Below are 15,493 nucleotides of genomic sequence, written 5' to 3'. Positions count from 1 at the left end.
ACCAACAAACAAAGGCTAATATATTCTGTCTATTAGCTGAAGAATTAATACCATAACTTTACACCAAAAGTTACCCAGAGGGCAAGAAAGATACACTCTCCACATGAATATATTTATTTTACGGCTAAATGCTTATCACATGACATTTTACACATATAATAGATGGTTTCATACGTTTCATCATTTCATTTTGCTTGACCAATAGATCTGTTTGCATAAATAGATCCTGACATTACCTTTCCTTGGCAGGCACTGCTAGGGAATCACATAGGTTATTCACTAGTTGCGATTCTTTACCAGTCTTCATGAAACAAGCCTTTCTAGATGTTGCTATACCTGGCCTTCCAAAATGAATCCGTGGTCTTTAAAGAAAACATTTCCATGGAGAATTTCACATGCTAAGATAATTTACGCTACACAATATTAATAGGCTGAATAAAAGGTAATCATACTCAATCTATAAGTATGGGTTATATACCACAACGAGCCACGTGAAGTGGAAAGACATATGGAAGAAATGGTAAAACTGGCAGAATTAAGGGGAGTCAGTCACACCAGAATGCAAAGGATGGAGAGGGAGAGGTGAGCATCCGCACACTGATTTGTACTTATTAAATAACAAAAGTCTGTTTCTTTATCATGTTATCATTCACTTAATAAAAATTAGCTACAATAACAGCCTTAGTTTAAAAACCTCTCAAAGTCTGGAGGATTTGCTTTCACAATGGACATGAATACTGTTCAGAAATACAAACAGTCAAAGGATAACTTTAAGTCTGAAAGGGAAACCTGGAGTGGCTAATTGAATAAGCCTGGGTCCCCTTGATATGTCATGGTGAGTGCAGTGAACGTATCATAATTAGGCTTACAGAGAGCCATTCCAGCAATCTGCTTCCATTCTCCTGAGCCATTGTCCACAACTCGGCAAATAGCCAGAGGACAAAGGGAATTCAAGTGCTGACAAAACATGAAAGAGGGGGAAGATTTAGCTGCTTTTATCAAAGAAACTGAGAAGGACTTTGTTTGTGTAAATAACGCAGACTAACTGGACGGCCTTGCGTTTAAGCAATACTGTTTTCATTACAATTAATCCTTGACATGCTGGAAGTGGTCCAAAAAGATGGAGTTCTACTACAACTTTCATTTGCAAATTAAAAACAGTTGGCCAAACTAAAGCCGTTATCAAGAGGGCTTAACCCTTTCTTCAGTGGGCACCACAAGCTTGGCGCTGTACTGAAGACAAACTACCAGCACAGCAGAGAAGGCTAAAGGGTACAGAAGATGGCACGTGACAGGGTGATGGCCATAAGCTATGTTCTGCAGCGAACACATGTCCTCTCAGAAGACACCAAGTATCCAATCATAATGTGACGCTTACAAGTTGTGACTGACAGATGGGGTGCTGGGCTGGACTGTGGATGACTAGGCAGCCGAGCGCTTTAAGGCCAGTGACTGCCAAATGATGGAAGCGAGGTTGCCGGCTGGATACTAATGGCCACATGTTAAGTTTTAGACTTACTAAGTGTATCCAGCCGGAGGTTGGACACTGCAGCACCTGATATTTTTCTGCTTGGTGTGCCAGATGGTCAGCCTGAGCCTATCTTCTACAATGCAACAAGTTAACTTTGGGAAATATTGTAGATCCACTGACAAAGAACTGTTGATGTAATGAAAGTAGCAGAAAGTTATGCTGCCAAACTTAGGGGAGGAAATATTTACAATTACAAAAGTGAGCATGCTTCAACCGGTTGCCGTATTAGTGAATTGAAATACAATAAACAAAAAGGATCATAAACTCAAAGATATTTTTAGATTTTGTCCAAATCTCTGTTTAATAAAGATAGAGTCAACTTACTAACATATTCTATGATTTTGCACGTAATGGCGACTTCTATTTATCATAGTTATAAATTCACAAAAATATGTACTTTCATGTGGAATTTTACAAAAATAAATGAAAAATAGAGAGTATGTGTATACATATATATATATATATATATATATATATATATATATGTAGGAGAACACATATATACGTGGATGGAAAGAATAGAATGTAACTTGAATTCTGGAGGAAATAAAGCTCTGTTGTACAAAACATTTAGGTTCCATTTATAAGCAAAAACGTAAATTTTATGATCAGTAAATGAATGGGAAAAATGAGGCCTCCTCTCCGATTCTGTGTGTCTGTAGCCTGAACATAGATCATTCAAACACTAAAAACTTCGATCCACAAAGAGGAGGGTTTCAGGCTGACTGAGCTTTTACTCTCCTCCAAACAGGCTATTGAGTCTAGGGACTTGTGCATTTTTATGGGTGTTTAATGTAGTCCCAAAGTCAAATAATCATTATTGTGTTGAATAAAGCATGTCTGTGTTTTTATAGTGTCTGCTTAGATGGATTTCTAGATGCCGAGCCACTTTTTCAAAATGGAGCCAACCGAGCATCAAACATTTATTCCTATATCACTTCGTTTTCTCCTCCAAGATATGCTGCAGTAAAACTACCCCCAGTGTTTCAATGATGCTAGAAAAACATTTATTTACTAGAGGTTCGAGTCAGATCAAACACACACAATGAAAAAGCACAACGTTTGAGTCTGAATAGAGTCTTTTGCATCCGATAAAAGCCTATTCAGCCAGAAACGTTGTCTTTATTGTCCCTTCGAGCTCTGAAGTTGAACAAATCAATAGTTTCTGTAGCATTCTTTCAGCTGAGAAAGAAGGAGTGGGCACAAAGATATTTTTATATATATATTCTTATAGGATACGTCTTTTATTTGCCCTTTCAGATTTAAAGTAAAAAGAAACTAACACTAAAATAAAAAGTATTTCACAGTTTTTTGTAAATCAGGGAAATGATTCTCCAGAGCACTTATCACTTCCTGAGCAGAAGGCTGTACCCTACAGTGTAACACACAGCAGGAAGTGAAAGGTGCAGTGGAGTATTATTCCCCCCAGGCTAATGTAAACCAACACACATAGTAGTTCTAACTGTCTTATGTTGGTGTCTTTTCAGTATGTGAAAATCCCTGGGAGTCAATTGGAAGATAGTACAGATCATTATTATAGATAATGTATGTATGTATTTGTGTATTGAAAGTGTTTTGTATGGAAACTGCTGGTTACTAGCACCGGGCTTGGAATATTAAGACCTCGAGTGCTGACCATCTTTTGAAAGTGTTATATATATATATATATATATATATATATATAATGTCAAAACAGAGTATTGCAGACTATGCGGTGATACCTTTTTTATTGGACTAACAAAATATTTAAAAGACAAGCTTTCGAGAGTTATCCTCTCTTCATCAGGTCTGAAGCAATACTGTGTCTCAAGGAGTGCTGTCATGTTTCCCTCCCCATCGCTTATAGCATTTAGTATAGTATAGTATAGTATATCACACTGTATAGTTTTTCTTCAAGACCATCTATGATACTGATCAAGCTGTCAATCCATTCTTAAAATCCGCCCCACATTTATACCTTGCACTAATGTATACATCTCATTAAAGTGTTTTGTACATATATTACTGTGTATCAGGTTCAGGGTACCGATTCCATATGAAGAATACCCCCAGATTGAGGTATTTTAGATGTTGCTGATCTCTTCCGGCCTCTGGGCTCCTAGGTCTGTATGTTCATGTCCTGATGTGATTGCATAACAATAAACCACAGTAACACAAACAGCCTTGTCTTTGTAAATAAAGAGATAGATTGATCTGCCAAGCACTCATTCGAGTTCCATTGGCCAAGAATAATTCCCTCTCCAAACAGTGAGTAACATTAGCAGGTAAATACCGTAAACTGGCAGCTTTATTGTGTAGCTGTAAGCAACGGCGTAATCTCAGGTCTGGCCAGAGGTTCTGTTATATGGGTTTTGTGTTTCCCTTCCGCGCAGATCTGAGAGCTTATGGCGCCTATAGGCCCGCGGGTTCCCTGCACGCTTGTGGACGTTAGAATGAAACAAAAGCAACTGATGGTTTTCGAAGAACCTCACCTGGCGTTGACTCTATGAAATACAAACATTAATAATTCCGACAGCCTTCATTCTGCTGAAAACTTGCATTTGAGCTAATGTTAAGATACAAAAACTAAAAATTGCACAATAAACACGTCTAGTTCTCTCCTTCCGCTATTAAAATAACCTCAGCGAATGAAATCATTTGTATTTTCTCTCTTAATTATGCTAATGTGTGTTAAAATTACAGGGTAACAGTGATAACAGGGAGGGCCACTAAAGGAATTAAGTTTTTATACCCTTGCAGGCCTGACTTTCATATGTAAACCAGGACACTGTATTGATAATGAGAGGGGGCAAATACATAGCTTCCAGAGACTACCTACTGTTACAGAACATTTATTTTACTTACTCCTGCGGTGAACTCTTTTGCATATTGCAATAAAAGACAGCAAGCGAATTAACCCTGAAACACACGCCTCGAATGGCCTTTCCTCATTTGATCTAGCGAAACATGTTAAGTAGATTGACTTCTAAAAGACACTCAATAATTACTTATAAGAGCCATGATACAGTATGTCTGCATGATCAGATTAATGTACTCGTTCAACTCATGAAAGAATAAGGGAACCCTGGATTTAATCTTTCTTATTTGTTAATTGTTAACGAACACGGGACTTATTTTTCATTACAAAAATGACCTTTATAAATGCCAAGCTTTATATGAATTTCATGCCATGGAATACACTAATGCAGTGTCCGAGTGCTATGCATATACTTAAATCAGCGGGGGGAAAAAACTAAGACGGCTAGCAATTTAAATCAAAGGGGTATATGCTATACCGATACCCAGAATCCATTCCATGCTAATTCCAGTACAAGTTAACTCCACGGACGAACGTCTTACAAAAAAACAACAAATACAAAGTAAAAAAATAAAATCCAACAGGACACTATACATTCTTAGCTGTTAAAAATATTAATACCCATAAAGCAATGTTACTTTTAACTGAAGAATGTTATTTAAAAAAAAAAATTGTATTATACAATCTTCCAAGTCGTATGAGGAGATATAATGTGTAAAGCTCATTGTCTGATATTTTTTTTAATGGAACAGGGATTTGATTTTAACATTTTTAAATAAAATTCTGAATTTAAATACACACCCTATTGCATATTAAGGCTAACAGTGTTTTGTAAGTATGTATACGCTTCTGGTTTGGCCATCTGAATGAATTGTTAACACTTCATCAACCTTCTGGATCTGAGCAGGTCAACCCTTTTGCCCGATATGTAAACAAGTCTGAATGTTTCCAATTTTAACCTAGAGCAAAAATGGATTATAATTATCTTGTGCTATTTTATTTTTGTCATGGTTTTACCGTCTTGAGTCACGAAGACTTTTGGAAACTAAAAAAATATTAACCCTTAAAAGCACAATGGGATCTTTGAGTGCCTTTTATGATATGCTTTTTTAATGGTAAAGAACGCACAATAAGGCTCTTAGAGGTATATTTTTGTGTTTCGTACTGTGACAGTAAAAGATATTGTTTTATTATCCAGTGCCACAAAATAGTTTTCAATTCACGATCCTTACACATTTTATAATCAGAATGTATTTAGTGATAAACACACGAATTGCACGTGTTTGTTGTATTTCTGAACCTAAATTGGTACACGGAGAAACATCTCCTTTTCTGTTTTTCCTTCCTTTAGGGCAAACAGAATAAAATAAATCTGACAGGAAGAAATAATCTGGCATAAGAAAAAATAGTTCTTATTGGTGACTTGTTTATTGCCCACTTCTTATTGCTAGGTGGTTGTATGTAGTGTTTGGTTGGTTTGTGTTGCACTTGTGTTGTTATTTGTATCTTGTTTGCTTATTTACTTTTGTTTGTTTGAACTAATTATGTCTTAAGTGAAGAAAATAGTTCTTTTCTGGCTTGGTCAGCCTTCGCGAGATCGAGCCTTCAATAAGAGTGGTGGCCGCTGAAGCATTTAAACTTGCTTATCTGCAAATGAATGAAGAGGCTTTGTTTCAATAAGGCTTCTTTTTCTTTTGCCACTTGCATTGTGACCCTTTGGTATCAATTCAAAGGCCAATTAAAGAATGCACCCATCTTTGAAGTGAAGCACTGAGGACGCTGAGAGGGATGAACCTGGCTTTCTGGTGGACTGTGCTCATTCAGAGGGCCTTTTCAAGGCACTTTCTAGAGACTCAAAAAGAATGAGGCAGGGGAAGGTCAAGTAGAAAAAAGCACCAAAGAAACAGCCCCTATTTGTTCGGCGTATTAGCCAAGCAAACTGCAAATAGTAACAAAATGAAAGTGTTAATGGAGTAGCCAGACACAGACTTGTCAATCATGTAATATGAACAACATTAGACGCACCAAGGCTCTAGTCTACAAAGTTACCTAATTATCTTGGGAAAGCCACAAGCTGGAATTAATTGTATTGTACGGGTCTCTGCTTAAAAAGAAGGTGATAAATCCGCACTGTTTGATAACTATACTACAAGACCTGCAGAGTGAGCTGGACGGCGCTGAAGAAGCAGAGGGCTGAATAGGGAAAAGCGCATTGAAAAGTTTTATTTTTTTTCTATATAAAAAAATAGACAATGCTTCCTAAGAAAAAAAAGTCATAGTACTTCTGATATATAACATTTTAAACAGCTTCACAAAAGTTATACCATTAAATGGTAACATATCCTAATTTTTGGAATTTAATAATTTGATATTTTTTTTATATATGTTTTGTATCCTTGTGGAGAAAGAAGCAATACAAGTCAATAAACAAAAAATGATGCTTAAATACAGCCGGCAACAAAATCCTTAAAGTTGCTTTTTAAGTAATCAGAGAGATGTTTAATGCTGTCCGGTGTATTGTTTATAATAAGAATTAACTCTTTAGTGTTAGAATCAAAAAGTAATAGAAATCTGGTGAAAAATATTTCAGCTAGTTTAGCTTACTGTCAGTCTTATCATTGTATATTTCCAAGATACTCCAGAACTGTATTCATGACATCAAATATATAAAAATAAAATATATCATATTTTTGCACACTCCAGAATAGTAGCAGCCATGTTCAATCGTATATTTTGCATTGGTTTAGTTACAAATAAATCAAATCTTAATTTAGGATTCAGAATTAATGTGGAATTATGTCCGTTAGGAATATATAAATGGAGAAGTGTAGCTTAGTGTCTTACCTCATTGATTTGCCCGTTACACCAGTACACAGGCAGTTATGGTGATTTTACTATTGTACTATGGTGCCTAAAGGGTTTCTTCAAAATTTGATAATTACTTAATAAATCTTACACCAAACACTAGCACTTCAGACGTCCCAAATAATAAATCTCGACAGCCTGACGTTGCTGGAATGGGCTTTATCATAAAAGTTACAGCCTTTGCTTCCAGCTGAGATTTTAAGGCAAGTAAAGAAATAATGCATTGTAGTTTGCCTTTTTGAAATCCAGAAAGGGTTAATGCATTATTCACTACTGGCAAAGGAATCTTGTGAGTGAGAGGTCAGAGGTTCTTATAGCCGAGCCAAAGGGCATTGGGAGATGTATATTAAATGCATGTCAGCTTCTGGATTGAGAAAGTAAAGCACTAGTCTATTAAAAGGGACAAGGCATCCTAAGATGCCTGATCACTAAGCGGAGGGTCAAAGTTTATCTCTGGGTCAGTAACACATTCATAGTTCAATTGTTGTACTGTTTAAGATCTCTTAAAATAGACTCCCATTGAATGATTTTAAAGTCTAAATACTTGATCCGAGCTATAGATGAGAAGAAAAGGTGATCTGAATGAGGATAAATGTAAAGAAATCTCAGAAAAAGAAAGATACTGGAAAAAAAGACCATGTATTTAAAACCACCTCCAATGCAAATTCTGCTAGCATTGCACGAGATGATCCACGTTACGTGAATTTCCGTTTGCACTGCGATATTGGGATTGGCAACACCTTCTTAATAGGTAATTCCAACAGTCGGTAATAGTGGTTAGCGGAGAGTAGTTGTTTCATGGTAATGGATGATTGTAGACCCTCTTCAGTTCTCTAATATAAGTTAGAAAGCCTCTAAAGTTTTTTCTTTAAGTTTCATCCTGAATTCCATCACACCGGTATGCTAGATAAAATAACATATAGAATATTTGACAAATGTTGAATACGCATTACATTCAAGGAAATAGGAAATTTTGGATTTTGTTTGGAAGCTCTAGCCATCAAAAAACATTCTGGTACCAAGCTAAGCAGTCTGTTGCATGTCCTCGGCTTCTAAAGGGCTAATGAAACGCGAGGCTGTTTGAGTCTAAGTATTCAAAGGGACATTTCGGCATTATAAGGGCTAGCATGCAAAGAAAGATTTTATTATACCAACCAAGAGGAAGAAAACAAGTATCATGTATTTATTTATTTATTTGTACTCTTGAAACATTTACACAAGTAATCCCCACTAGAATGTATCAAGTACAAACAGCTAATAGAGTCCCGAGGGAGTTTTTTCCAATACTAATCTCATTAACAAAATGAATATACAAGAGGTGTCCAGATCATTCCGGTAGTGATGTCTTCCAATATTTGTTAAACTGTCAAGATGAGTCATGTAGTTTTTTTTTGTAAGAATTATTATGATATAATGGTAAATGTTTCCATTTTTAAAATATAAAATTGTGTTCTTCAACAACCAGGAAAGATTTGCCCTTGAGATGGAGTTATTAAAGAAGAATGTACAGTATATTTTTCGACGTATACATATCAGGATATTTAATTTATTTTAAAGCACTATTTAACTCTTTGAAACCAAATGGTCTGGCTGAATGTGGGTAGGTGACCTGTTCTTGGTACCACCAGATTTGCCAGATGGCAAAGCCATAGATTTATATTGTATGCGTAGTCTTGCCTAATATAACTTATAGATGATGGAGCGGTGTAAACTATCACAAAAAGGACCGGCAGCTAGAAATTTCACTGTTTGTTATTACGTTTGTAACAGAATTGGCACGTCACATAAGCTGCTTGAAATGAGGAAAGTTTAGGCCTGATAACCTCGCTGTTGTATTTTTATAACTTGTTACGTGATGTAAATGGGGTTAAGTGGCTTTGTCACCGAGTACGTTAAATAGTTTGGGGATAGGCCTTCTTGCTGTAGGACAGTGTCCGGGGGCAGCTGTACAATTTGCCTCCTTAGTCAAGTAATTTCTTTTAACAAAATGTTAAGCACAGATGGGACCGAAGCTGTCACTTCCCTATTATTGTCTGTGCAGCTGCTGGCCTTCAATGCACTGTTTTATGTATTCAGACAGTTACTTAGTGGAGGCTCCATGAAAGCCCGGGACGGCCTCTAATCGGCAAATAAAATGGCCATTTGTCTCTTCTTCCTATTGTTTTGTTTTGGTAACACATGTCACAAGCTCAATTACCCAGTTCATTAACAGCTCCCACTGGACAAGTGATGAGGAGTCTTAATAAGGTGGCTGGTTGTGGTGGATAGTGAATAATATGCCCTCATCCTACAACTGTAAACAAAGGTTTGGGCTGGTCTTAGAATGTAATGAGCTACAAGTCCCACTTAACTCACTTGGCCATATCCAGCTCTTGGCAGTGTACCTTTTACAGCCTGCTTAGCAGTCCCTGCCCCACTTACTTATGTCACGTAGTAAAATAATGCACAAAATGTACAATCATTTATTTTGTGTTGTTGTGTTTAACGTAAGCCTCTGTTCTCCACCGGATGAAACGGAACGAGAATCACAAGTGGGATCTCGTTAAAGCAGACAAGCTTCAATGTGTCCGTTCCCGTGCTGCTAATTTTGTAGTCATAACAAAATTAGATTTTTCGCAGCGACATTCATTATCAGCATTGTCCAAAACAAATTAAAGCAATTACAGACTTCTCACATTTTCGGTGTCACTGGGAGCACTACTTTTTTTTGTCTTGTTAAAAAAAAAAAAAAATAGCTCATTAAATATATATTTAAGAATGTTAGAGTTCCGTGATTTCATGGTTTTTCACAGTGAAATAATATTTTCACGGCTTACGATTTCCGTGAAATTTGTCGCCACCATGAAAAATAGACAGACCCATGGCTATTTGTGCGAACAGGATCAATGGAGCTTTCCACGAAAACAAGGGAATTGAACTGATTCACGTGAACTGGGAAAATGCAGAGCGACATTGATTTGTGCTCATTCATAAATAATTGTTTTGCCGCCTTTAGTAAAACAATGCGAGGGAACGCAAGGATTTTATGTCTCAGCAGGGGGGTAGAAGTTTATAGTAATGCAGTTAGCGGAATATGGATCTATGGTTATCCGCTTTCCATTATCGACACAACAACACAGTACTGACATTATAATATTATTGATGCTATAGAAATAAAGATTAATTTGACACTTGATTGAGCGATGAATACTAGAGTTATTTTTTTACATAGATTAACCCCTTTAATGCATTTTTGGGCTTTGTCATTAAGGGGTTAAAAAATGAATTTCTCATCTTTAAACACAAAGGACAAAACATGCTCTAAAAAAGGATCATCTGTATTTTAAAATGTAAAAAAAGGTTTCCACTGACTCGTTAACTTGGTCTCGTCCAATCGAGGTGAAGTATTCAAGACTATAAAAACAGGGATAAACGCAGAATGCTTATTTTATGTGCAAAACGCAATATGCAATTTGGTTAATTTCCATATATGGTGTTTCTTGGTTTTAATGCCAAATCATTCCTTCCTATGTTCCTAAGTAACAATGAGTATAGAGGAAATCACGGTTTCGTTTTTGTAATGATAAATTAGTATTGTGCTTTTGATAGTAATACAATAAACATGGAACATTGATGTTTTGTCTTTCATCTAAGGCATTATCGATGGTCTCTTAAATGAAAAGATATCAGCTGGAAAGGTGCTTATGGTTAATGTGGAATAGTTTCCGAAACAGGCTCAGTCTTTCTGTCAGGACTCAGGACATTATGTAATTATGGTTAACGATATGTCACATTTTCCCTACATGCCAATACTCACTTCAGAGAATTAGCATCCATCAGTGTTTATATTGCTTGGGGGAATACTCTCTACGTCTCAATGTTAAACAGATGGAGGAATTGTTGACTTAAGTTTAGATGTTTGGGAAGAGCATTTTCCAACTAAGATTAATTGGAAAATCTCCGCTCTGAGTTTGTAGAGAAAACATAGAGACTTGTGGCTTGGTTTTATATCAGTGTTGCTTCACATGCTAGGTTTTCTGATGTATTGCTAAGGGGCAAGAGGAGACTTGTAATATTGTGGAATACAGGGTGGGGGTTAGCACTCCAGGTGCTAAATGCTCTGGAGTGGAGGGTCTTGGATTAACCCCTACTGTGAGCTCATTTCACACCCTCCTCCTCAACCTCCTTCCCAAAAAGAAACCTTCCATTCCACCCCCTCCTTTTCCACTTTAGTTTTCTTTGTGTATCCTACTCCCTGCCAGGCAGGTGTCAGAAGCCTGAATGCTGGTATAGACTCTGTTAATGGATACCACAGATGGAGCGTGGAAATTGGTAGAAAAGGCCCCAGCCACAGGCCATTTCTCGGGCGCCCCAACAAAGACAACCAAGTAAGTCAACAAAAAAAATCCCAAAAGACCATAAAGGCACGGTGTCATTTACTCAAGGGCACCAAGAGGAGTAATGGCCTATACAACACAACTTGTATGCGTTAGAGATTTTTTTTCTGTGGATTTTGAGACTTCATCACCAAACATGGGTGCTCTTGCTACTTTTATTACTAATTTGTCTATTGAAGAATACCGCTGGTAGACAAATGCTGCTCACCAGAAGGAACATTTTGATCCAATACGAGGTATATGGAAATTCATTAATAATATTGGATTTTCTTATTTGTATAATGAAAATATTTATTAAGGTATCTATCTATATTACACACAGTGTATATAGTGTTTATAGTTTATAGTGTTTATAGTGTGTTTATAGTGTAAATAACCTTTAAGATGACATGTATAGTGCGTGTGCATTATCTCGGAACACCACAAAGAATTAAAGTAGAACGTCTTGATAAGGCAAGATTCAGGTAACTTGAGAATTGCACTTTTCATTAAACAAAGAGCATATGTTTGGTGGAGGTCATGTCTGAACTCTGGGTGCTCAATGCAAATCCATTCATACCGACGATACTAAATGTGACGTAATTCTTCGGTTTGGTGTTTTTTTCGAGCACATTGCCACTCTCAGGTTCCTGCTCATGGGCCCTGAGTTTAACGTCTAATGAATTTGCCCCGAGGACATACGCAGGTTACGGAAGGAGGGAAGAGGAGAAATATTGGCAAGCTCACAGAAGACTTTCTCTGGGTTCCTAAAACTCCTTGTATTTTGAACCAGAAAGGAAAAGTGTATCAAAAGATATTTGGGAAAGACACAATGGTACCCAGTTTACATGCAATGCCAACGCTAACAAAGTTATACGACTTTTTAAGTGGGCAGGAGTTAGGAAAACCGGAAGCCAAGTTATCTACCATCAAATTCTGTTTCTATTCCTTTAATCTGAAACATATTTTAAAGGTTGCAAGTTCAACAAAAACCTCTCTTACATTTAAATCAGATGGTCTAGAGGATGTGGCAGTATTGGAGTTAATAAGCCGGCCCCCAGTGAAGGTCTCCATTTTCTTCCAGTTGTTTTAAAATACTTCTTTCGACAGGATTGTTGCCCCACTTAATAATTTAGTTAACTCCATACCTTCCTATAGGAGTCTGGTATGTAAAGGGTTACATAATAGCTACAAAAGTTTCATTTAGAACAGGGATTTTAACTTATAACAATAAGATCAAGGAACCAAGAGTTTATCTGCAGTCGGCCCCGCCGGATTACAAAGTCTTGGCTTTTAAGTGGCAGCATTGGCCCGGCTGTGAAGTTTAATTAAAAGAAGTTCCAGAATTAGAAGCCACTTCCATGTCCCATAACCCCTGGTGACCTGGTCTTCAGCCTCGGGAAATAATTCTCTTTTAGAAACGGCTTTGCCCAGAATGGTACTTCAGTGTTACTGACTCGTCACACAAGGATCTCAAAGCATCCCAGGTGGTGTCAAAATAGAACATTTTATGGCCACTGCTTTTTTTCCATGGAAAATAGAACATTCGAGCACAGCATTAGCCTATTAGTAATAGTCTTTTGAGTCTATAAAAAGGTGGTGGTAAATATAGGATAGGGGACACCACAATACGGTACTATTTTCTTGTATTAGTATCCAACTAATTTGCATAGAAAGGCAACTCAGCTTGGTAGCCGTCATCCACTTAGGTCTGAGGGATTCAGGGATATATTCACTAAGGAGTACAGTTTGGACCGTTAAGGCTTTCTCTTAAAACCTAATAAAGCCTCTTTCTCAAGCTGCTGAATCAGATTGACACAATGACATTTCACCCTCCAACCTTTCACCTCTTAGTTAAGTCTATAAGACTAGATGCTTAGATCACAACTAGACAAACACAACTGAACATCACAAATGGGGATAATTAACTCTGTTTATATACAACACTGATTAAGAAACCATTCACTTCACCTAAATAAGCAGATTTTGTTTATTAACGGTCATCTTCTAGAACACAGGTGCTTCGGTGTTCTGTTGCATAATAAAAGTATCTGGGATATATCCACAGTGTTCAGATACACAATGTGATTTCTTTATTATGTCTGATTTCATTATAAAATGCCATTTTTTTTGCCATCTAGTTTTCTTTGACTAATGCGGCTGACCGGCTAACAAGATTAGAGATAATTAATATTCCACGATAGCTGAGAGTATTCAAGCTTGTAAAATAACATGGATTGATTGTGATGTGTATTGTTACACTTTAGTTGACTGATGCATTTGAAAAACCCTCCCATGGGATAAGCAGGGTGATGTAATATGCGCTGTAGGGATAGGGGTACATTGGAGTGATAAATAATGGCTTTGAGAATCGGAGAGGAATGGAGCCCAGGCCAAATTTGGTCTCTAGTGCCTATTTTAGTGGAACGAGACAGATACATAGATTTCATTTACTGTCCACTGGGCTTTACTACAAAGTTTAGCTTTGTTTCAAATGCCTGTGCATGCGGATATTCAAGTATCAGATAAAAATGCAGTCTGTTTTCCCATGGTCTGGAAGAAACATGTTAGAACACAACATTGTGTCATAGTAACATCTAATGATCGTAGGTGTCAAGAACAGACATCATAGACACGATGTGGAGCCTTGTTCCTGCAGTCAACTATTTAAAGTAGATATTTACTGCCCATCTCTCTGGCACCATGGCAATGACAACATAAATTTTATATATAGCATATGAATATATATGCATATATATATAGCACCAGCATCGTCCTGTAACATATTTGTGAAAGAGTGATGATGATGATGAGGTTGTGTTCTAATTAAAGCATTTTTTGTTTTAATTGATGTAATTGTACAGTATATATTTTGTAAGTTATTTAAACGTAAAATGAATGTATGTTGTGATTTCTCTCTGTTATTATCATACTAGGGCAGTAGCAGAGGCATTATTAAAAACTAATCTGCATACACCAGCCAGAAATCCTTAACATGTAGGGCTACCATCACGGCAAAGGGTTCTGGGAAGGTGTATGAAGATAAGGTTAACAATGATCACCTTTTTGTATCTATATCCACTTTATACATTACTATACGAGACATTAAAGTTGTTTTTTCCCAGCTATAGTAACCCGGTTGGCTAACCCTGGGCCTATGGTACAACAAGAAAAGAAGGAGGTTCAAAACTGTATTATGTATAACCTTAACACACTCAATATAACACAAGTTATAGCGAAGATGCTATATTTGTGATGACATATAGCAAATTTATTTCAACGCTTCCTTGGTTTCTTTCAGCTCCATCATCTCCTCAGTCAGAGGATGGCTCAGATATTGACTCCGAGCCAGATCTTCCATTGAAGAGGAAGCAGAGAAGAAGCAGGACCACATTCACTGCTGAACAACTAGAGGAGCTGGAGAGAGCCTTTGAGAGGACTCACTACCCAGATATTTATACAAGAGAAGAATTGGCTCAGAGAGCTAAGCTGACCGAAGCAAGAGTGCAGGTAAAGCTCACCTGACTTCTCCCATTGACCTCCAGTCTAAAGGAACATCTGATTGCATTAAATAAGCAACAGAGGCTCTTTGTACTATGAGTAGAACATTCCAGCACGATTCTTCAGGAATATGACTATAAAAACCCATATGTACTGTACGTAAAAGCAAAGGATCCATCTGTATTGTATTTATTCATTATCCTTTTGAAAAGTCTCATATTTCAATGATACATCAAGCTTAATTTCCAATATGTATCGGTTCTTATGGGAAACCACAAAGGAGGTGGAGAATAAGAGAGATGTGTCCCCATCAAACTTTGAAACAAAAGTGACATCTGGCCTGTCCTTCAGTGTTTCAAATACCAGTTTATTTCTTACTGCACTTTAATTTATTGCACATAAATGCATCAGGGAGGGCATATTGGATAAAAAAAAAATCCCATT

The 15,493-nt window shown here is 37.0% G+C and overlaps 1 protein-coding gene across 4 annotated transcripts in view; it reads left to right on the top strand.

Annotated features, from left to right (window-relative positions):
* The window catches only part of PAX3 (paired box 3), a 43,669-nt gene that overhangs the window by 18,117 nt on the left and 10,059 nt on the right, over positions 1-15,493 (top strand). For all 4 annotated transcript variants that reach the window (XM_053459264.1, XM_053459262.1, XM_053459263.1 and 1 more), the window contains exon 5: positions 14,850-15,058. In XM_053459264.1, coding sequence (XP_053315239.1) covers positions 14,850-15,058 — 209 coding nt within the window. The remainder of the gene's footprint in view (positions 1-14,849; positions 15,059-15,493) is intronic.

Source organism: Spea bombifrons, chromosome 3, assembly GCF_027358695.1.
Source record: "Spea bombifrons isolate aSpeBom1 chromosome 3, aSpeBom1.2.pri, whole genome shotgun sequence".
Lineage (NCBI taxonomy): Eukaryota > Metazoa > Chordata > Amphibia > Anura > Pelobatidae > Spea > Spea bombifrons.
The sequence above is the reverse complement of the archived record's forward strand: the minus strand, read 5'-3'. Positions and strand labels throughout refer to the sequence as shown.